Genomic DNA, 24,709 nt, shown 5'->3' with positions numbered 1-24,709 from the left:
TAGTGCTAAGGTAATTGTTACTCAAGAACCTTAACGTATACTTTTGACTTGCGTAGCACTAAGGCTGATTTGTACACCGGTTGTTTGTATCCTAACAATACCTGGTCCACCTGGGTTGTTACTAGTCTCAGACTGATTGACTAGTTGCAGTGTCTATCCCTGGTTTAGAGACATGGACTGTTGTGTTCTTCCTGCATCCTGTGTTCCAGTCTCAATAATTTCCAATTTTTTATTTCGATATGATACCCCTCTGTGAAGATCAGAGAGCACTATCACACCATTAGAACTTTGAAAGCCAACTAATATTAAAGCTTCCAAGTTTTGGGTATACTGGAATGGACAATTCAGACCATGTGGCCAGCTCCTGAATCAGAAAATGGAGTTAATCAGGAAGTCCCAAAGGCTTAACATTTAGTCGAAGTCAATATTCTGTGCATAGATTATGTACATTTTGCATAGGTAAGTTCTGAGCATTAAGGCATCTAAGCTGAAAATGGTTTTTAAAAGGAATATTTCTTCATTATGTTTCTTTTGTTAAATTTAAATATCCAAATTGAAATTGATATGAAATGAAACCAAATTGCTCAAGGAAGCTAACATCTGATTGACTCAGAACCTATGGCATTTGGATTGGGCATTTGAGGTTCATATGATATGATTTTCTATGAGGGGGGCCTCAGATCTTCTCTCGGAGAGGTATTATATTGGAATAAAGGGTGTTATTATTGAAACTGGACATGTTCTAGAGTAGTGAATTAATCAGGCACTAAGGCCCTGTTGCTACATTGGCCAAGGCAAACATGCATGTGGATCATCCCATTGTGGCTGTGGCTATTCTGTGTTATTATTTGTAGATATGCTTAGCCCTCTACATAACAATGACAACCAAAATGTTATTTATCCATGATGTGCTCAGACTTATCACCCATCTAATTCTGACTTTCAATTTGGATTATGACACTGTACCACTGTCCAGCTGACTTTCCATGTTTGTTTAAAATTGGCCAGTTGTTGAAAAATTATCAGGGCATGTACCCCTGTACTACACTAAATTAGCAATTTTGAAGTTACTTCTGGCCCTGCAATATTGCTAGAGGTGGCATAGAGCCCCACTCATTAACCTACCATTTCCCCATTGTACATGAACTCCACATCACACTTGTGTAGGTGTGACTTTTGGCAAGTCTGGAATATGTGTAAGCAGTTAACATGTGACAATTTGCCTTTAGACTGAGAAATCAAGATATGTTATTATGTTTTTGCTAACCTAGAATGGTTTCTTTACAAACACAGGTCTGTTGTTTACAGTACAATGATGGCTTCTGTGTATCTGTGCCTTGGGCTAAAGTCGTTCTTGAAGACCGAGGCAGTCTTAAAAGCTGTAGCTAAAGAGGAACATGAGGCAGTATTTGAGAAAAGCACAATTCTTTTACATGTCTGCGCTTTTTTAAATATACTTTTATTCCAGAACTGTGATGAGTTGCTGATGAAATTTCTAGCTCTTGACATTCTAAAGTTCTCCTTTGATGATGACGTTGTCTTGGGTGATTCACCAAAGAGGGACAATAAATGAAATTTTGTGTCTTACTTTAGCCAAAAGTGCAAAGCCCTAGTCGAGTAAAATTGATATTGGCTCAGCCGCCAATGGTGCATATGTTGGAACTTGCTTAAACTGATCTTGATGCAAGTATATGACTGAAGAGAATTTAATGGGTGGTTGGGTGTGAGGGTTGATTGAAAAGTTCTGAGTAGATTGTTTTTCTGTGACAAGTCAAGTAGCAGCTTCCTTTGCATGAAAGACAAACTTGAAGACTATCAAGCACTTTGCCAGTTGTTTTTGGAAGTGACAAACCCAGGTTTCATGTATAGATACAAATGAATGCTTTATGGATCTGGTTCAAACAGCTAGACTGTTATGAGACACGTTGTGTCTGGTATGTTTATATCAACTATGTGAAGCATGAGAACCCACATAGCAAATATTTCGTCAGCACAAAGTTTCCACAATAAAGGAATGTTTGCCCTCCTGAGAAGTGCATTTGATAATCAGGGATCAGAAAGGGTGTCATCCTGCTGCGCTGTTGTCCATCTCTTTATGTTGGCACCCTTAGTGTTAAACTGAAATCTTCATTGATGGCTTGTGTTATGCCCTTTCTCTGCAAGGACTTCATCACTGCAATGGTTACAAATTCTAGTACTTCAACCCCAAAAGTACTAGAATTTGTACTTTACTAAGAAAGTGTAAGCCCAAATATGACATATGGTACATTTGACCACTTTCTATATGGAATGTGTAATGATAGCTTTTGGTTGTTATAGCTGTGCAAAGGGATACACAAAGTACACAGCCTAGATTACCCATGATCATACTAAGATACTTGTACAAGTTGCAGTGGCTGAGCAAGTTAGGCAGCTGACTTTGTGTGCTGGTGATTAGGTGCCTGACTGAGGTTGCAGGTTCAAATCCCAGATGGGGCTCAACCAAAAAAGTACTAGAAATTTTTCTTTAATAAGAAAGTGTATTCCCAAATATGACTTTCGTTACACTTGATCTCTGCAAGTTTAACTTCATGTTTACCTGTTTTTCTAAGGTTATAACCCCTTGCTTTTTTAAATGACTTGTCACAGCAAAACAGACTCTTAGCATGATTCAAGCGCCAGACTCACATGTCATCGTATCAAAATTGTGTAGATGATTGCTACTGTTGTTGATCACTGGATTGTCTGGTCCAGACTTGATTATTGACAGAGCACCAACATATAGCTTTAATATTTATCTTTTAACAAATGAACAAAACAAGATATTCTTACACAAATTTCAGTTTCATCATTGGAAGTAAGTTTGTTCATGATCTTCGCTTTATTATGTGGTTGTAGTAAGTTCCCCATATGTCAAGTTTCTAAGCAACCATAGTTATCAAATACAATGTGTTGCCATGGTGATAAATTTGAGCACATCATAACCTTTATCAAAGATTGTAATTGCAACAGAAAATGTTCTCATATAATTAATTCATAGTAAAATTGATGATTCTATAATTATGACATTTGGTTTAGCATCCTGAGGGCTGAGCTAAATGTGTACGAGGTGAGCAGTGGTGTAAACTTTAGCGTAAGAGCATCTGGTTTGTTTTGTTTTGCAGCGTGTCTCTTATTACCAAATGGCCGACCGCGGGCGCATACATTTGATTCATGTGAGTAAGAGGTTCGGCTAAGTCGCAAGCCGTATTTTCGGCAATAACTTTACTCACGACAGCCAAAGCGTGTGCGTTTTGCCCCTATACTCTCCCTATGAAGCTTTGATAATAGCATGGAGCACGTCTTCTCATTTAACAAACTAATATATTGGGCTTTTATCACATTCCTTCATATTGAGCGCAAGAGATGTCTGTGCATGAAAGTGAGGCTGACTTCTGCATGGTTTGCACTATAGCATAGAAGTTATAGAAATCTCCAAATTGTTTTGCATATCTTGTTTGAAATATTCATTGATTTCACTAATGTTACATAAACAGCTCCCTGCTAGGTTACTAATGGCTTTGGTATCTGATTGGTCCTTACGAATATGTTTAGCTGTGGTATAACCATGGTCCCCCTGCATTGGTCTTTTCCATCTTGCGCTATGTCAGCCCTGCATTTCTACCCATTCCTTTTGCAGCTTTTTGTATCCTATACCTTTTCTAGAAGTGACAAATGCACAGATTATGCCATTAGTGATTGACATTTTCTTCTTTCAAGTGAATGATCAATTTTCTATTTTCCTTAACATTCTTGCATTTTAAGAAGCATATTTTAAATGTGTAAATTTTCATTTGTTGTAAGTACTTTTGACATTGTTGTGTATATATTGTGGAGATGACTGTGAGTATATTATGTTGGAATATGACTGTTACTTGTTTTAATTGCAATAAAGTATGGACATGCATTCAAGGTGATTGGAAAATAATCTCTATTTTGTATTATTTGTTTTAGATCATGCATGAATTGTACATGGTGTTTTACCTTCCCAGTCACTGTATTGATAAGCATGTCTGTAGGTTTCTGTGAATTTGTTTACAGATAATTAATTAGTAGCAAGCGCGCAATCTTGGATATGATTAACTTAAGTTTGATTATTTCATATAGTTTCATTAGTCTGTTTTGAAGGAAAACACAAGTATTATAGTCTGAAATATGTCATAGGTCTCCTGCAGCTGTCTCAAATATTTTCTCACATGTTGAAATATTTTTTTAACTGTTTTCTTTTTTTTTTTCAGTGCATATGTGCCAGATTTTCTTTTTATATTAACAGAAATTATCTGCAGGTATCCGTGGAAATTATTTGTGTCTAATCATCCCCACACAACATTGGCTGTTTCAAGCTTTGATGTGGTCTGAATGAAAAACAAATGTTTCAATCAATATTGCGCTCTTTGAGTATTTTTATGTTTTGAAGACATTCAAAGAATAAATATGATTTAAGATCCTGAAAAATAATTACTTGTAATGGATGATCTGACTCACTAATAATTGATTCTGTGTTATTTGATTGTCAAGGCACAAGTAGATTTGAATGGATCAGTTGTCAGAAATAGAGGAAAATTTGTCACGTCAGAAATTACAGAACTAATTAGCGATAATGATGGATTCAGGATCGTTTCCAATGGTTACAAGCCAGATAAACACAATAATTTTACCGACTTATCATGAAGGGGTTGGCACATAGTTAATAAATCATATGAAGGACTATTTCTGTCGTCATTTAGGAATTATTCAGTCAGAGCAAGTTGTTATTGATACAGAAATTGTGGAGTCAAAGACGTCCTCTGTCAAGCTTGGTCTCATAATATTGATTATGCTAATCTCCTAAAGACTGCTTTTCACAAGTGTCATTAAGTGTTACGAGGAACAAATAAACCTTCAGCTAATGAGTTGGGATTAGGAATGCCTTTTTGTGGAGAGTCTTGGGATGTCCAATAGAGGAATGGTACCTGGTCAAACGGAGCAGTGCACCTTGTTATCACCTTTTGGGGATGTTATTGTTGTATCATCCTGATCATTGGTTATGCAACAGTAACAGCCGAATGAACAATGAGCAGTATTTCCATTGACACTTTGATGCTGGAAGACTTACATCATGGATTTTCACTGACAAGGGAGGACCGAAGTTTTATGAAAGAGACTTTCTTCAGTTCTTCTGTTTAACAAGAAAAGATGTCCTATTCCATGTTGTTCATATGCTGACTCACACAAGAGGCCCTGGGTTGTGTCAAAAGCAACAAGTAAAGACATTTTGATCTTTTTAGGATTTCTGGATGTTGTAGTGTAGACACAGGAGATTGTTATGTTCACTATGCTTCCAATGATGATCCTCACTGTGCTGCAAACAGTTGGCAAAATTAGGAACTCTTGTCTTGATGTTGGAATGTTCTATTGCAGTTAAGGTGTTTAACAGCTAGGAGCTTCCATAAAGTAAATGAGCAGCCATTGCGAGCTAATATGTCAGAATGTTTTAAATTGCTCTGTTTGAAACAGAACATTTTAAATGAGCTTTTGAAGTAGTTCATTATGGGATATTTTGATGGGCTGTTCCCACAAACATAAGGACTTCAATAAGGTTGGATGTACTGGTGTCATTGGGAACAGAAACTTCAAGATTTTCAGTTTCATGAAACAAGGACTGATAACCTTGTGCCAGGAACTGAACACTGGAGTGTAATGTGGGATAGTGTGAATGTGAAACTTGTTTCTAGAAGGAAAAGTATCTCTGGATTATGAAACAAGAAATGATGAAGAAATGTGTTTTGAACTAGCATTTTGCTAGAAAGCCTGAGACATACACTACAGTGCTTATTATCAATTCAGTAACCTTCAGTGCATTCCTTTTTGAAGAGATGCATTTTGTCTAACTGAAACCAATTGTTTGACAGCATAGGATTATATTGTATCAATGTCTTTCTTTTAAACAAGATGGATCTGGTATTATCGACTCGTTCTGTTTGCAGACAATGTAACTTGCATTGTCACGGTTGATTTCGTCGAACAAAACAGATTAAAATTTAAACAGGACAGAGCTGTTCCATAACGGAGGTACATTCATCTGTGAAATAGTTGACAGGTTTCATCACCTTCTGAGATACCGTGTTCTTTGTAACAAGTTGACAATGCATAGGAGACCCAATGAAGATTCTTTAATGGAACGATTCTTTTGCCTTGTTGCCATAGCAGCGCAAAGAATTATGGGTAATTAATGTGGTTCTGTTATATAGTTTGTCATGTTAGCCTGACCTGCAACATATTCAAGTGAATTCTTCGACCACATTACTTCAGTGGTAATTGGTTAACATGTAATTTCAAGATAACGTTTGCATGTAGTGTAGGTGGTATTACCGCTGATTTCAAATGCAAGAACGAAAGTATGATGTTGTCATATTGGAGGTCTCCCCCTGACAGAATGTCGTAATTATGAGTTTCATGGGGGTTTAAGATGTAGCCTGAATTGACTGCTTGCAGTAAATAACAGTAAGACATTACTTATTAGATGTCAGCATGGTAGGTGTTATCTTAATTGTAGGAAATGCAAGGAAGATAATGCATTTGAATTCAGGTGATAATGAAATTGCTTTTTGATAGTATAATGCATACACTGATGGTGGGAGAAACTGAAACGAACATGATATGGTCATTTCATGGTTATTTAGTTTATAGGGGTATGGTTTTATAGGGATATAGTTTTATTGGGGTATTGTTCTATAGGGGTATAGTTTTGTAGGGGTATTGTTCTGTAGGGGTATAGTTTTATAGGGGTATTGTTCTATAGGGGTATAGTGTTATAAGCTTCATGTTTGCAGAGTTTAATCTTGTACCATTTTGATAAACAGGTGGTCAAATGTATACTTTGTTTTGACAATATGTTGACTTATTTCTGAATCACATGATTCATGCGGCTTATGGTCACACTGTATGTTGTTCAAGACGGAAAATTAATGCTGTTGTATTTAGTTTTCTTTTCAGCTTATAAAGAGACTGCATCATTGAGCTGGCTTCAGGCATGGTCAGAAGACTTCTGTGAAGTTACGCAAGCATCTGTATCATATCTCATCTCCTTCCAACTAATTCTGTTCTCAGGGCCTACAGTAAACCATGTGAAGGCAAACTTCATGAACCAAGCATCAAGTGATTCCGAGCTGGCCAAACATCGAATGAAACCATTTGTTGACAGCCATACCAATTTGACAGATGGGGTAAAGAGTGAGAGCAAAGATGGGATGTTGTCATCAGCTGCCAAAGGCATCTTGTTGCCGGGCGTGGCCAACATGAAACAGAATGTCTCTGAGAAAGTCGCTCAGGTAAGCTACTGTCTCATGTTCAGTGTCTTGTCTTAAAGTTATTGTTGCAGTTGTTGCAGTTGGTGTTGCTGTTGTTGTTGCTGTTGTTGATTATATTGAAAAAGCAGTACCCAATTTTGATGACATCACTAGCACCAATCATTCCTTGGATCCATCAAACTTCAAGGTACCATAAACATGTGTTGAAATAGTACCTGTTTAGCATACGGTACTTGTTACTATAGCAGGGAATGGTGTCATCCTACGAATGACCTCCTTACCATGTCAGCTTGCTGATTGGGTTAACCTGTTTGGTCATGTGAACAAGGCAATCGACTTCGGATCAGAGCACTGGACTCTGAAATTTTGTGGCCACTACATTGGCACCAAACATGGGGCTGAGCATGTTCATATCAAATATGAACAAAATAAGACTCAGCACCCAACTCTGCGGGGTGGGCAGAATGTAGCAGGGCATGGAGTCATCCCACAGAGATGACCTCCTTACCTTGTCAGCTAGCTGATGGGGTTAACCTCTTTGGTCATATGGACAAGGTGTGCGACTTGAGTACAGAAGCTTCGTTGTCCGATTCCCAGCACAGGACTCGGAAATTTTGTTAGCAAAATGTAACCCTATTGATAGTTCCTGCCTTTGTTCTTAATTGTTTGTGGAGAAGCAGTAAACAATTGTATGACATCATTGGATTTACTAATCATCCTCTGGCTCCAACATATTTCAAGGTGTCTTACACAATCAGGTAACTTTGATAGGCAAATGTAGCCATTTTGAAAGACATTCTATTGATTGTTACCTGTTGTGAGAAGATATAAACAATCTTCCCTTTGTGTTGAATAGGTTACTGTCAAACATCTGTCTGGCAACCTTAATATTTAACTGTTTTAAGTTTTGTATGCCCTATTTAATGATCTACACATGACTGACTGGGTGTGTTGTCATACATTGTTTATGTTGATTCTCCAGGCTATCATTCACTCTGTCAAGCCAATTACATTGAAGGGTACACACAAGGTAGCGACGTTTGAATCATATTTCTCATTCTTTGTTTTAATCATTATTTAAAACCCACAACAAAATATAATGTTGATAACTGTCTGTTGGAAAAGATATTCATCGTAAATGCGTTTTATTTTATTTTTCTTCTTGCTTCTTAATACAAGTGTGTGGTACAAATGCAAAGCATTTTTAGACATCAGTATTTAAACTGATAATGATTTATTAATCTTTATTTATATTAATCATTTTAACTATTATTAGGTGATTAGATTAACATTTTAGATATATTTGGTTTCTGTAATTTCTAATACAAGTGTGTAATACAAATATAAAGCATTTTATTTAAATCATTATCTAAACTGTTTCAGTACATTATAAATTACACATGGTGACTACCTGTCACGAGTATGCTCATATCAATTCTGGTTGAATTTGCTTCTACTAGCTACTAGTATATCAAAGGTGTTTTAAAACAAATTCACATGTTAGCAAAATAGGCGCAAGAAACAAACGTGTCCTGGCGTTCTTTGTTACGGCTCATGGTGGTGGTCCATGTGTTAAACCATGATCATGTGATATACACTCATACTGCCCTAGGACACGGAGACAGTTGTTGGCATACAATATTAGTATGCCTTACTAATGTCATACAATAAGATTTTTTGGAATCATTTAACTCTTTTCATTTAATAATCTAATGTACTCTTGTTCCTTTTAAACCTGGAATATACAACCTGGGTTTTGATGTTTTTAGTTTCTTTAGCATTATGACTTTTCAAATTGAGTATGTTTTCTCTCAGTTTTGATGTAAGGGTCATTTACGATTATATACACAGCAGCTTTAAGGTACATGTAACACTTTAGTTGATTTTTCTTTTGATTCCCTTATTATGCACTAGGAGTGCATTAAATCACTTTATCCTAAGACAGTGCTTTTGATACAGTATTGACAAATCAGTTAGTTATATTTTGGTCCTTACCATACATGACGACAGATAAGATGCATTTAGTAGTTGTTGGTATTTGTTCATGGTAATGGTTACTGTACTTAATAGGGCTGCATCAGTTCACCCAGACCTTGATTTGATTAGATTTTTTTATACTGGATCCTTGATTTTATCATTTTTCATTCAATTCTTCATACATGTACAATTCTTCATACTTGTAAAAACATCAGATTTTATTTAACACATCGTTTTCTTTCTAAGGGTGAAATCAATCATCGACTTGTCTACTAGCAACAGTTTGTCATTTTATAATTAGTTTGGTGTCCCAGCCACGTTTTTCTTTATTTCAGTGCTTGAAACTGCTCAAGTTGGAGTTAAGATTATATTCTGACTGTGTGGAATAATTTAAATTCAAATATCTATTATATTTTATATTAAATCAAACCGAATCGTAGCAGCCCTAGTACTTGAAGCATATACTGCTGTGTGCACTATTGAAAGGTTGGCAGTTAGATATATGTTTGTCAGCACCATACCATGCTGTGTGAGTTTCTCCGAAGTGATAAGCATCTTATACCTGAAACACTGTGGTCCTTCCTCAGACATTAAGCTGGTAAAACTGGAATTCTGTTCAAAGCCATGTTAACAGTGTTCCCTGAATCACTCACTCAGCAGTCCTTCCTCAAACTGATTGTAACGCTAAGATGATGATCGTAACTCCTATACTGTGGTGCTTCGAAGAACAGGGCCCTGAAATTCTGTTCAAAGCCAAGCCAACCATATTCCCTGAATCACTCACTCAGCAGTCCTTCCTCAAACTGATTGTAACGCTAGATGATGATCATAACTCCTATACTGTGGTCCTTTGAGAAACAGGACCCTGGAATACTGTTCAAAGCCATGTCCACTGTATTGTATGAAACACTCACTCAGCAGTCCTTCCTCAAACTGATCGTGACGCTAAGATGATGATCGTAACTCCGATACTGTGGTGCTTTGAGAAACAGGACCCTGGAATACTGTTCAAAATCATGTCCAACTTAAGCCTGAATCACTCACCCAGCAGCTACATGTGATGACGGCATTCTTTGAGTTTGTTTCCATGACCTCAGGACGTGTATCAAAGTTGAATCCAGAATGCTTCAATAATGGGTAGTTACATGATGTTAATGGCTATGTTTAGATTTTGATTTTACAGATATTAGAACACAGAACTTCATTTCTGGGGCTGTCGCATTTTTGTTATGTAAATGTTATTTACTGTGAGACATGGGATCATTTTCATTATTAGCAGCACCATGTTCAAGATGAATTTGAAATCACACTTATTACCATCATCATCATCATCATCATCACCATCATCATGTAACAGTCAGCGTGAATATTTATTTTCCAAAGGGTGGTAGGGTAGCCTAGTGGGTAAATCGTTTCCTCGTTACTTTGAAGACTCAGCTTTGATTCCCCACAATGTGTGATGCACATTTCTGGTGTTCGTTGTACTGATATTGCTGGCATATTGCTCAAATCAACGTAAACCTAACCTCACTCACTCGCTCACCATCGGCATCATTTATTTAATGTTGTTGACAGAGTGTTCGTTCCTTGTGATTAGAATTTCATTGACATGTTGATTCAAGTCTCAGGTAATCATAAATCATGACTGTTAAGAGCCTATTTCTGCATCAGCATTTTAGGCCCCTGTATTTGTCAAGAAGACTTGTAGTCCCGCTCTTCTCTGGCTTGTTCAGTGGTCAGATAGCAAGAAGAATGTTCATATTACAGTTTGACGTCTATTTTCATCAAGAACTGATGGCATATTACCAAAACAGTCGCCTATTTAATTGATAGTGTTTCTCTGGAATCATGAGCGTTGGCTTTTAACCTGCTTTACAATCTGCAAGACTGGACAGTTTCACCACTCTCCCACATCCTTCTGATCGAGTTTTGTCCCACGATTAATTTTCTGTCTCAAGAATAAAGACAAATCGCTATTAATCTGGTTTGATGGTAATGGATGGAAGGATTGATAGGAGCTTGGCGTCCATGCCAGACAAATTAGGCAGCGCATGTTTTGACTTATCACGCAATGTGTGCATGATTAAAGGTATGATTGAATGCATTTCAGAAATATCCTTTTTCTTAAGAAGTTGTTAGGAAATTGCAATGTTAGAACTTTCTCTTCAATACAGGGTGAATTTACATTTATCATAAAACTTCAATTTTCATAGTTATATGAAGAGGATGTCTTTGTGAGAAATGCTTATAGACCAAGCAATATAACACTCAGTCATTATCTGGTGTATTATTAGATAACTTTTGTGATTATAAAGACACCTTTCATACATTATGTTGTGTTTATCATCACATCAAATTGAGCAAAATGTTACAGCTGTTAAATATTATTTTCGGAAAAAGGTATGTGAAGCAAATTAGCATATTACTGATGAATTTTGAGAGAGCCTTAAATTCAGAAAACAAAAAATCCAAAAAAGAAACAATGAAGAAAAGAAAACCGTTTTTAATCATGTTCTATGACTATGAGTATGATCATGGCAAAATGTAGGAGGCACTGTTTAGAATAAACGTGCATTGAAGCAAAGACTAGCTGGCTCACAGAGGCACTGTGTTTGCTGTGGTCTTGATGGCTGATGAATTTTGCATTGATACTTAAGTAAATCTACAAAAGTTATTTTGGACCAGCGAAGGACAGACAGGACCACTCATTGTCCACTCACAGGTCCTGTGTGGGAAATTTTGAAAGATTTCTTTCCCTGTCATATTTAAAATTAGTACATTGTCAGTATGGCATGGTCTTACAGGAGATACTGGTATTAACCACTGTGCTTCTCTGCCTTTGATTGTGTCCAGTCAGATCTGTCTAGAAAAACATTTCCATATTTGTTAAAATCTATATTTGTGTCTTCTATATAACCATACTTATTGTTCAGACTCCATTCTGGATCTTCATCATCTGAATTTATGCAACCCAATTCTCAATCTGTCATAAACAACAGATAGCAAGGATTTGCTCTCCTCGAATCCAGCAGAGCATTCTCTTTTTAACAACCTTAATCTTCCCAGTAAGTTTGCCAGCCAATCAAATATCTGGCAGGAGAGGATGGATGCACCTGAGATATAGTAATAATGGGTGTATTATATTTCCGTGTGGTATATGGTTTGTATATACCACCAGTGATCAGAGTAATCTAATAAACCAACAGGAGGATTGCCATGTGTCTGATTCCTATCTCTGTCTCTGATTAATGAACTTAACAGGCAAGATCAAAATTGAATTAGTCTGGACATACCAAAAGGGGCCATATCAAAGGTATAGAGTCAGTGTTTACAATGATTCTTTGACTGAGATGGGAATCAAGAAATGAGCACCACATTGTATGGTCACAGTCACTGCCAGGTAAGAACAGTATTTGGACATGTGACCCGTTTGATAATTGTTATTATGCACAGGTGACATAGAGCATTGCTCAGGCTTCAAGTCAGACCTGATCACAGAGGGATTGGTCATAGTTTTACTTCACAAGGAATAGATGCATCTGACAAGGCTTGTCATAGATCAGAGGGTCCTATTGTTCCCAGCTCCACGAAAAAAAAACATGCTGCCCAATCAGGCTTGTCCATAAAGGGAAAAAGACCCAGTGGCCTTTGACTACAAGAATAATACATGCTGTGTAGTCAGGATTGTCCTTAGAGGGTTAGGCATGTCCACGGACAGAAAGTCTTAAGGTTTTGAACAATACACGGAATAAATGGGGCCCAGTCTGGCTTGTCCTTAGAGAGAAGAGTCCTTAGTTTCCCAACTCACAAGGTTAGACAAGGCCCAGTCTGGCTTGTCCATAGAGAGAAGAGTCCTTAGTTTCACAACTTACAAGGTTAGATAAGGCCCAGTCTGGCTTGTCCATAGAGAGAAGAGTCCTTAGTTTCCCAACTCACAAAGGATAGACAAGGCCCAGTCTGGCTTATCCATGGACAGAGGAATTCTAACATTCTCAACTCACCAAGTTTAAACAAAGCCAAATCATGCTTGTCCATGGACAGAAGAGCCCAAAGGAAGGATAGACTAGGCCCAGTCTGGCTTGTCCATATAGGAGGAGTTCTAATATTTTCAGTAACACAGGGTATACATATTGCCTACTAGGTCCATAAGGGCAAATGTTCAAGGGTTCTCGGGCTAGGAGTAAGTGTGTCGTAGTCTGGCTTATCTGTGGTAGGGAAAAGGGTTTCTGTGTCGAGATGGTCAGTGAAATATTAATGCAGTTGATTATTGATCATGCCATGAAACTTGACTGATCGATAGTTCCTGTACAAGTTGCAATGCAATCTGGGCCTGTTACTGCTTGAGAAGAAGCCATGTGTTCCAGAAGTGTGCGACTTGACAACGGATCATAGTTCTCGGGGCAGATAATGAAATAGAGCATGTTTTTTTCTATTGATGGGATACAGTGCAGCTGGATTGAATTCTCTTCATATAAGTTCCACATGGCTTGAATGTTGTTCAAAGTAGCATGGGTATGGTGCATGTGCAGAAAATATACATTATTACTGTCCGATCATTCTATTTTGTCTTACTACACTACTCAGATAAGGTGGCAATAATTTCTTACGGCTATAAATAATCTGTTATGGCATAACATGTAATTGAAACGTGACATTTCTATCTTCAGCAGTGCAATGAGCTTGAAACATTTGTCCGTCATATGACCTGATTCTCAGCAAGGGTGCAGGTCCTTTTCTGGTTTGTCGTAATGTTTCTAAAGTTAACTTAAAGTACAACTGTACTTGCTCACTTCATAATAATGGCCAACAGACAGAGCAACAACAACTTTTCAGCTATTTAGGAATTGCTTTCATTAGACCATACACTTTGTTCAATCCCAGTGAATGTGTCAACCTTCAGGATTTTTCTCATACAAAAAATTGAAGGCAGGAGGGGGGAAAGTATTTTTTTAAAAATCACCAGTCAAAGTAATATTCCTCTTAAATACAAAAGTTATTTTACTTTTGGCAGTTTATGAACAATCTAAAAAAAAATTTGTAAATTTACATTTGGACCAATAAAAGAAATATGAGAGTTTATTTGGGGAGCAGGGAAAAATCATTTTAATTTTATTCTTATTCTTGAAAAAATACAACCAGTGGATCCATTAAACAGTAATAAAATTGTTCTGGCCTAAAAGGAGATAAAATTTTTTTCACCTTTTAGGCACTCACGGATTGCAGTGAAACATGTTCCTAAATAACACCTCCTGACACTGACTCCTTTCCTTGTTGAAAAATCATATTTGAGTGAGGGCAAGATGCTATCTCATTCTTAGCAATATTTCATCCACATCGTGTTCCTGTATGTCCAGGTAAATGAAGACCCATTTTGTTTCTTGTTTTATGAATTTTTGTCCTCAGAAAGCGTAAGTGGGGGGAAAAAAATCACCATTTGTTTAAATGCTAACAGTATTTTACTCTTTGTCAATCTATGAAGTGCAATCTAAAAACAATTTTTAAAACCCCCATTTTCTTGTATGTTCAGTGAAAACATTAGATTTTTATATTTAGTTTTTGTTCTTCATAGTCTTGCAAAAATACGACTGATGGTTTTGTAAAAGAAGATATATAGTTGATGTGGCCTAAGAACCCAGATATTGGCATTGTTATCAGATTCTTGAATTTTTACCAGATGCCCAAGGCTTGTAGCATAGAGTTGTGTCTGGGACTTAAAGTCTGCAGTGTTATCAGCCTAAGGAAGTTTTAAATAGGGGATAAACATACTATGTTGGAAAATCAGAGGTATATAACAAAATCATGATAGCTCTAAATTTGATTTAAAACCAAATGCATAGAACTATTCGACCATAATAATGTTATTTTTTAATGTACTTACTGTGTTGGAAAATCAGAGGTGTTTAATGTCAATATATACCTCTAAATGACTTTAATTAACCAATCATAATCCAGTATTTATTGACGTCGAGATAGAATGTCATTTAAACGTTGTGGTCAAATCTAGCTTTCAGGTGTATACTTTCTATTGCCCAGTAATTCATGCTCGGATACCCCAGTCGTTTTGGTTTTTTCCCTACTTAAGCACTTTCTTTTTTCTATCAGAACATTTTGAAACCTAATCTGAGTGGGATGATGGTTTATCAACAAGTCACCATGTTTTTGAAAAATGTGGCAGGTATACAATTTTAGTTAAGAAGAGGATAAAGCTATTATCTACTTGATAACAAAGTCATCTGTTAAACTCATCATAGTGATGATAACAGATTATTTCAGTAACTATAAAGGTTTCAGAATCTGTTGAAACCTGCGAGTACCTATAAGGACTCAGCAAGTTGAATACATAGAGGAAAAGAAAAATGTTTTGGCCAGGAAACCTGATTTTGAGGTGATTAGATCTAGCCCAAGAGTATTTCATGGTACGATAAGAGGTTTTTGAGTGAGGGTAGTTGTCAGGAATCATGTTTAGCTCTCTGCTATGGAAAAACAGTGGTGTGGTTAGTACCATGTCTGGGAATCCCAAATTGGTTAATTTCACAAAGTGCGTCAAGTAATTAAACATGAAAGAGCAATTTTGAGCATTGCTGGATTTTAAGAGGAAAACTTGCTCCCCACGTGGGATGCAGTTGCTCACAGGGGCAGAGGCTGTGCTGGTGTAGTGACCGAACGCAGCGGAAAATCGCCAGGTAATTGGAGATAGTTATCACAATTTTGTGGAATTACTTAGCAAACTCTCAAGGAGAACACGAGAAGCCTGTGCTAGATAGTTTGACATAAGAGATCTCAGGAGCAGTGTGTGTTCAACTATAGATGTTATTACAGCCAATTGATTATGTAAGTCCCCTGATTAGTTCAATACATAGCGTTACCAAAATGTATAGCTAACTTCAACCAGAGGGCAAATAATAGCCTTTGACTATATACTAGCAAAGCACCACGACCACTGCCGGTCAATATTTTTATTTCTTGTCAGGCAAGAGAAAACTTTGTGAAGTGAGAAGGAAATCTGCTTGGGATTTTCATACATGATAGGGTCGAGAGAGGAATGTCGATCCTCATGGTAACCGTAGCAAATTCTGGAAACTGTTTTGATTTATAATACATTTTCATATGTTCAGTGTTCATTTTGCCAGGAGGTATATATATATATATATATATATATATATATATATATTTGTTTCTGTTATGGATATGATTTGGTTGTGTGCCCAGACAGGTTTGTACATGTAAAGCATCATGATAGTTTTGTATAAAATATCAGACTTCCAGATACTATTCACCACACCACATGGCACATATTGCAATCTTGTTCCTTCTAGTGTTTTCCTAGACACATACTATACATATTTTAAGAAACTTGCAAAACAAGAAGCAGAAATTACAAAATGAAATTATTCATCCATCTGCATTCACTCTAGTTTGAAAAAGTTCATATTTCTGTAGAGCCTAAGTCAATGAGCAATGTTGTGTATGAGAAAACCAGAATGAAAACAGATTGGAGCTGTTTTCTATTAAGCAGAACACCCATGTTAGACAAGGGCATGCCTTCAGTGTAGAGACTGCGGCAAATGAATCAATGATATGCTACCTTTTGACACACGCACAGAGCATAGGAAGAAGGCTTATCTGTTTTTATCACTCGTTTAGCTAAACATTTGTGAGACGAGGCTCGACCACCTTCATGAATTACTGTCCTATCTGTACATCATTTCCCTTTAGTGTAAATTTATCTACTTTCTATTATCAACATATCTGTCTTTGGTAGTTTCACATTTTGTTATATACAGGTATTTTTCTTACATTGACTATCTCTTCCATTCATCCATTTCAAAGAATTAACTTCCGTGATGAACTTGAGATTGCAAATTTGTTCCAATTTGGACAATTTTCATGGAGGAATTTCAAAATTGGTTCCCATAGTTACAAGAAGTCACATGACTAATGTAAGATTTCCCATGCTGTAAGGGCTCAGTGAACATTTGTAACGGAACAGCTTCGGCATTGGCTACTGATTAACGGGATGAAAGCTAGAGCCGCAAAGGCAGTCTTGATACAGGGGCTGATGGGTAATGATTGCTGATGGCATAACCAGGTGTGTGTGTACATGGCCCTTCTATCAATTCTTGCCTGAATAAACTTGCTACAGTTAGTTTGCAAGGAGTTGCTTACTTTGAGGAAATCACAGTTAATTCACAAGGCTGTTGCAGTTCCATCTGGCTCATCAGAAATGTGCTCTTCAAGGTTGGTGTCTCCATTGAGGTTGTTTGGTCGTCAAAAAAAGGACATCCGTTTCTTACCTGTGTACACCTGATCAAGGTAGTTGTGGAACTTTCTGTTGAATGTTGCTCTGCAGTCAGTGTCCCTTGCAAGGAAGGATGTGTCATCAGAGGTGGTGCCGTCTTATTTTTTACAGTCGTCTTTGAAGAATGGAATTATGCGATGGATAGCTTGTGTTAGGTTTGTAGGCCTGCACTGTGTTTGAGGTGTGAGTTTTATTTTAAAGTAATTTGATGTTGGTTGGTGTTAATCTGGTATAAGTGTCTGTCGTGTGATATGTTGGATTGAAAACATAAGTAATGGTAATAATTAACATTGTGCTCACTGTAAACGCTGTCAGTTTTTGAAAAAACTGATATGCATATATATATAGACATTTTGTATTAATTAAAGTTAGGGAACTGTTCTTTATATTACTGCCGTTCATATTCAGCTGTTTTCTCTTCAATCTGGCTATAGGTAAGGCAAGTGGATAACAAGTTGGATCTTGATAAAGAAGAATTTTTCCATGTGTTCTTTTTGATACTGATTGCACTCACTACTACTTATATTGTTTATATGATCATCACCATTTTAACAACTGTCAGCACTTGATTATTTACTGAGATAGTGGGTAGATAGAGTGTAAGTGGATCATTGGAAACTGTGACAATATTTACACATACGGATTTATGTTTCTGTAACAGCTGATGTTATGAACAGAAATATTTAGTGTGTATGTATGTACAAGCCAAATTTCATGTTTTGCGAAAGCTGAATTTTTGTGTGTGTGTATTCGGAAATCATACTTTCCTAATGGGTGTTTTCACAATTTCTCTCATTAATTAAAAATGTTGTTATTTTTATGAATTTGAGGAAATGTATTTGTCGTGTTTAACTTTTGGAAATGAAGTATAGACAAAATGGATGTTCCCCAGCTGGTGTAGATAATGTGGATAAGATATGTATTTCTGAGTTGGCAGTTTTCTGGCAGAACACCACAGTTATGGCAGAGAACACAGTACAGTTTCTGTTCCTTTGACTGAAGTGTTTAAACACAATTTGAAAAAACAAGATTGCTATTTTCTGTTTGCCTTGAACTTATTCTTGCTCTGTGTTTAAGCTAATTATGTGTGTCTTTTAGAATCATTGCAAAACAAATTGATTATTTTGTGGACATTTGTGGGTTGATGATGATTAATCTTTGTTAATTGTGTAGCTGGTGAATTTCCTTACCTTCATATTGTAGTCAGCCTTTATATTTCATGCTGTTCCACTAGTTTAGGATTACTGAACCTTGCTAGAAAACAAAGTGAAAATTTACCCATGAAGATCAGAGGTAGAATAGGTCTTCAGCAACCCATGCTTGCCACAAAAGGCGACAATGCTTGTTGTTAGAGTCGACTAACAGGATCGGGTCAGACTCGCTTGTTGCCTCGTCATCGGTTCCCAGTTGTGCAGATCGATGCTCATGATGTTGATCATTTCATTGGTCCAGACTTGATTATTTACAGACCGTTGCAATATAGCTGGAATATTGCTGAATGCGGCGGAAAATTAAAGTCACATAAATCCACAGTTGAAGTTTTTACTGACTTGCGTCATTGAGGACTTGTGTTTCTGAATCTGTCCCTAATGCTTCAGTTCTGTTGTAAATTGGAACTGTCTGAAATGAGTAAAAAGTGTCTTGTTCAGGAATGACAGGTCCAAATGCTTGGTACGACTGAAGAAAAGTATATGATATTTCAATGTTTGAATTTCTTAGACTGGCGAAATAAAATCCATGACCTAACAATCAGATTGGCTTTTCACTGGGACGAAACAGGTAAAACAAATATTTTGTCTGCATGAAATTCAATTTAAAATTTGCAAAGTAAATAAATAGATTTTTAGCTATTGTATCTTTTTTTTAAGATAAAAGTGCAGAAATATTTTATTGAATTCTTCAAGCTACTCTTCAGTGATTTTTTTTTCTCCAAAATATTTGTTGTGTCGAAGTTTTAGTTTGTCTTGGTGTAACTTTGTGAGTCTGAGCTTTGAAGTTTGAATTCTTAATGTAAACCTGATTCAATAGGCCTGGTAGATCTGTGCCTAATGTATCCGGCAAAGGGATGCAACATTCAGAGAGCACTTGTAGAGTTTAAGTAAGATTAAGTAGTGCTTCACAAACAATCATCAGGATTGCCAAGTAATTTTCCCAGGGATTAATTACAGATGGGAATCCTCTCTTGCAAGTTATGAAGAGAGACAGGAGTGTGGATCAAACTGGCCAAAGCTGTGCCATATTCCAACTCACAAAGTTCAGTGCTGCAGGAGAGAAGATCCCTTCAGAGGGTGATATAGGGTTTATTTGGACATTGAAAATAATCTGGGTTGATATGTTGTGGTTGTAGGTAGGTGGTGATCTGGTAGGTTTTCTAACCAGCTGGGATGCCTTCTTCCTGGCTGTGTATAAGTGTTAAAGTGTGAGTATAGTTTTACTCTGCTTTTAGCAATATTCCAGCAATGTCATGATGAGTCTGTTAGGGTATAGTCTTCTATGGTATATCTGTGTTATAGTATGATGTTCTTTATGGTATATTTGTGTTGTGGTATAATGTTCTTAATGGTATATCTGCGTTATAGTATAATGTTCTTTATGGTATAAACTGTGTTATGGTATAATGTTCTTTATGGTATATTTGTGTTATGGTATAATGTTCTTTATAGTATAACCTGTGCAGGTCCCGGGGTAGAAAAGGCCTTCAGCAACCCATGCTTTCCATAGAAGTCAACTATTCTTGTCATAAGAGGCGACTAATGGGATCAAGTAGTCAGACACGCTGACTTGATTGACACATGTCATCGTTTCCCAATTGCACAGATCAATGCTCATGTTGTTGATCACTGGATTGTCTGGTCCAGGCTCAGTTATTTGCAGACCGCCTCCATATGGCTGGAATATTGCTGAGTGCGGCATAAAACTAAACTCACTTACTCGCTCACTTTGTGGTATATATGTGTTATAGTATGATCTTCATTATGGTATATTTGTGTCACAGCATAATGATCTTTATGGTATGTCTGTGTTGCAATGTGTCCCTCGATTTCTGGTGTCCCCTGCCATGATATTACTGGAATGTTGCTAAGTGTGACTAAAAACCATACTCACTCACTCACTCACTCGCTCGCTCTCTCAAACTGTCCAGGACTGGCAATAACCTTGAGCCAGGTATACCTTTATGAATTGTCAGCTTCCTGTTGTTATTGGTAAAACTGCTCAAGTTGGCTAAGAACTGTTGTTATTGATTATAGAAATCATGATGCTGATGTCTCTGGTGATCTGAAGGTATTCAAGATAGTTCCTTCATAAGTGTCTAGACAATATGGATTAACAGTGGACCAGACCCTGATTTTGCAACCAATCAATAAGCGTTTCACAATCTGGGGGGTAATATTCCATATAATGGCACAGGTTATAAGGATTGATTATCGGTGGGCCATACCTGTTGTGAATCCATGGTTACGGAACAAGGTAGCAGCTTCGTCTGTGTCAGTCAGGGGAAACCCTTGACAGGAAAAGTTTGTTCAATAATTTGTTATTGATGTGACTTATTTTTGTACTTCTACACCCTTGAACTGTCAGATTATTGGATTCTGAATTCAGTTGTTATAAAAGTTGGATCAAATCATTTATTAGTAGTAATTAAGGATGAATTATTCAAAGGAATTAGAAAAAATGGGTGATTCAAGGTAATAATTAAGTTTCCCAAGATGACTGGTAAATCATGTAAGTGGGGTAGCCTAGTGGTTATTTTAATTTTGTTTGATATTGCTGGATTTTTGCTAAAATCAGTGTAAAATCATACTTACTCATAATTGTTCACTCATTCATGATTGTTCACTCAACTGGTTTGGGAGCTTATGAGGACGTGCATCAACCAAGTCAGCAAGCTTGACTATTCAGTGCCATTAATCACCTCGCAGAATAAGCAATTCTAATCCAAATCTTTATGTGTTTTTTATTATTATTTCTAAAATATGCAGTCTAAGTAAACTTAGTCTCAGTGTATTTTGTTACACTGCACCACTGAGTCTAACAAAACCGAGTAGAAGGTCACGTCAGGTAACCTTTGAGCAACCAATGACCATAAATCAAACATGAAACAGTTAGATAGATTTAACCAATCAGACAACGGCTACTATTTAGGGATCGGAGGGACTTTCAAAATATTCAGGCCACCGACACAGATCTCTCCACAAACAAAAATCCGCATATAACACAGGTATTCGACCTCCAGTAGTATATACGCTTTGGAGTTTCTGTTGACATGGTTACCATTAGTTAATATTTCCGCAAGATAACATCCTTAAATATTGCCAAAAACACTATTTTCAGTGACTGTTTACTCACAGTTCTCATGGTTGTATGTACGCCCTGTGTATCACCCGGAAGCAAGCGTACGCTAAATAGCAATTGGAATCGTTTGGGTACGAGCCTTTTCGATATAAAGTTCAAAAGGTATGTGCGAATCTCCACATTTTCGATTTGGTAAGCTGTGTTCTGATTGGTCAATCTCAAAGGTTACTTGATGCGGCTTCCCATAAGGTTTTGTTCGATTCAGTAGTGGAATGTAATGTAAGTTTACTTAGACTGTAAGATATATTAATGAGGTCAGATACTGTTGTCTGAGTTCAATCAAAACTGCCAGCCCCACCCTTTCTTCAAGGTATAGGCAGTGGGGGCCTAGCGGTTTGCTCATTACACTGAAGACCTGTTTCAATTCCCACATAGGCACAATGTATGTCATTTTGTTGCTCAAAGTGCCATAAGCAATGCTCATCACTCGTTAATAATTGTCATACATGTATTTCCGTGAATATATTCCTATATCAGAGATTGTGCAAATCGATGCTCATGTTGATCACAGGATTGTCTGGTCCAGTCTCATTTATTTACAGACTGCTGCCATATAGCTGGAATATTGTGGAGTGCAGCATAAAACTAAACTCGCTCACTCACTCATTATATTTTGGATGACACTTTCATAGTGAAGTACAGATTCTTACACTAAATTGTTGGGTTCAGTCCCATTAGGGATCTGAACCCACTTCCTCTGAGTCAAGACACCTCATCGCCTGAGTGAGCACACAAAACCAGCTGCCTAACCTGCTCAGCACTGCGTTTTCAGTCCTGAATCTTGAGAGTGTGGGTTCAAATACCAGATTGGACTGAAGCCAACAAGAGCACTAGAATCTTGACTTCACTAAGAAAGTTTAATCCCAAATGTAACATATGCTACATATGGCATTGTGTATTCATACTTTGAAATAGGACAAAGTGACAAAACCACAGTTAAGATAGTGAAGTGAGTGGGATGAAAATGAGTTTTATGTACAAATTGTTCCTAGCATGATCGACTTTTAATAGTGATTTCTAAAAAGTTCAAATTTCTTTACGGCCCATTTCAGTACGGTTAGGAATGTGACAGGATCACTTGTTTCATATAGAGTATTAGGGGAAATAGGTTTTGTGGTAAGGAGTCAAAACTGTTGCACTTACTGAACCAAGAAATTCAGCTTTTATGTCAGGAACTGAGATCACCATATGGGACTATTTCCTGTCCTGCTTGATAGCATCTTTTATCTCAAATGGAGCAAGACCCCATTTCATAGGAATGGAATAATATGGTCATTTTATGATTTTGGAAGTGTGCCAGAAAACTGCATATTTTCTCAGGCAATACAAAATGCACAGTCAGGTGTATTCTGGGATAGTATTGTATAGTCAGTTGCAGATGTTGGCACTGAGGATGTGATGGGTTATGTGACGTTTCTATGAGGGTTACAAGGATTATTAGATGCATCAGTGGTGCGTATTGTCTATATTCAACAGTTGATACATTCTGTATACAATATTTCTCTGAAGGATACAAGGATTATTTGTTGTGTCAGTGGTGCGTATTGTCTATATTTAACAGCTGATACATTGCTGTGTAGAATATATCTCTGAGGGATACAAGGATTATAAGTTGTGTCAGTGGTGCATATTGCTTGTACTCAACAGCTGATACATTGTGTAAATATATCTCTGAGGATATTTACTTGTGTGAGATCCTTTGGCTTGAAGGCAATCTTAGCGTTTGACTTCTTCACAGGGATCATGTCTTTCCAGTAAGCAACAAGATAAGAAAGGTTCTTGGTATCTCTGAGTGGCTCTTTGAGTTTGACATTCCACACACACCTCTGTGGGACAATGTGGAGAAATATATTTTATCTCTAGCAAGGGGATGTTGTGTCGAAGAATGCGATGTTGATTTGGACCTTCTGCTAAGATTGATGATTGAACATGCATGTTTGTGATTTGTGTGCTGTGTTGACTCTGTAAGGTCAAGTCATATCTGATAGTCCATGAGTTATGTTCAGCTGAAGTCAGTGCACCAGTTCGGTTTCTCTTAGGTTGAGGTGAAGGAATCCAGAAACTGAGAAATGAATATATTGCAGCAAGTCTTTGGTAATTGTGCCATGGAGGATAAATTTGAAAATTCATGTTTCCATCTTTTCTTGTAGCCACAGCTTCATTTGTGTGAGATTATTGGATGTGGTAGATTTCCTACTCTGCAATCAGACATCCCAGATACAGTTTCACTAGCTTCTGTGGGAACAGGAGTGTTGATACTTGTTCCTCCTGGAATTAACATCAAATAACTGTATGGTACTTGGATATAAGCTCCGAGGTGGACATGAGACATTTTCCGTGCAGACCAAGCACATAGGGCTGTATATAGTATGTCCCACTGCCATAGTGTTCCTGATGCATCGTGCATTGCGCAGGGCCAATGCTTACCGTGACCGCAAGTATGTGGAGCACATACAAAACTCACAACGATACAACCGGCGACGATCAGCTGTCACAGAGGTAAGATTTAATGATCTAAAGTAGGCAAGAAAAGAAAACATTGTCTTTGGTATGTATTAAATTGTGTCTTTGATTTAGAGGTTTGAGGATCATTTTCAGAATTTATGCATATTTACCTTAACTTTTGTATACTAGTCCTTCTGCAGTATTAATATCTTATATATCCCATACTGAACTTTGCTTTCATCAACAAAGTATTATATAATTTTATGAAAGATGAATATGCCATTCATTGGTTGTCATGCATGATATGTAAGTATTGAACCAACTTCAT

The 24,709-nt window shown here is 37.1% G+C and overlaps 1 protein-coding gene across 1 annotated transcript in view; it reads left to right on the top strand.

Annotated features, from left to right (window-relative positions):
- LOC137255446 (potassium voltage-gated channel subfamily H member 6-like) overlaps positions 1–24,709 on the top strand; it is a 227,982-nt gene that overhangs the window by 149,577 nt on the left and 53,696 nt on the right. Inside the window, exon 6 of the mRNA XM_067792886.1 lies at positions 7,108–7,328. Within this exon, the coding sequence (XP_067648987.1) occupies positions 7,108–7,328 (221 nt within the window). The remainder of the gene's footprint in view (positions 1–7,107; positions 7,329–24,709) is intronic.

This window comes from Haliotis asinina, chromosome 11 (genome assembly GCF_037392515.1).
Source record: "Haliotis asinina isolate JCU_RB_2024 chromosome 11, JCU_Hal_asi_v2, whole genome shotgun sequence".
NCBI classification, from domain to species: Eukaryota; Metazoa; Mollusca; class Gastropoda; order Lepetellida; family Haliotidae; genus Haliotis; species Haliotis asinina.
Note: the sequence above shows the minus strand (reverse complement) of the source record. Positions and strands in the feature narration are given on the sequence as shown.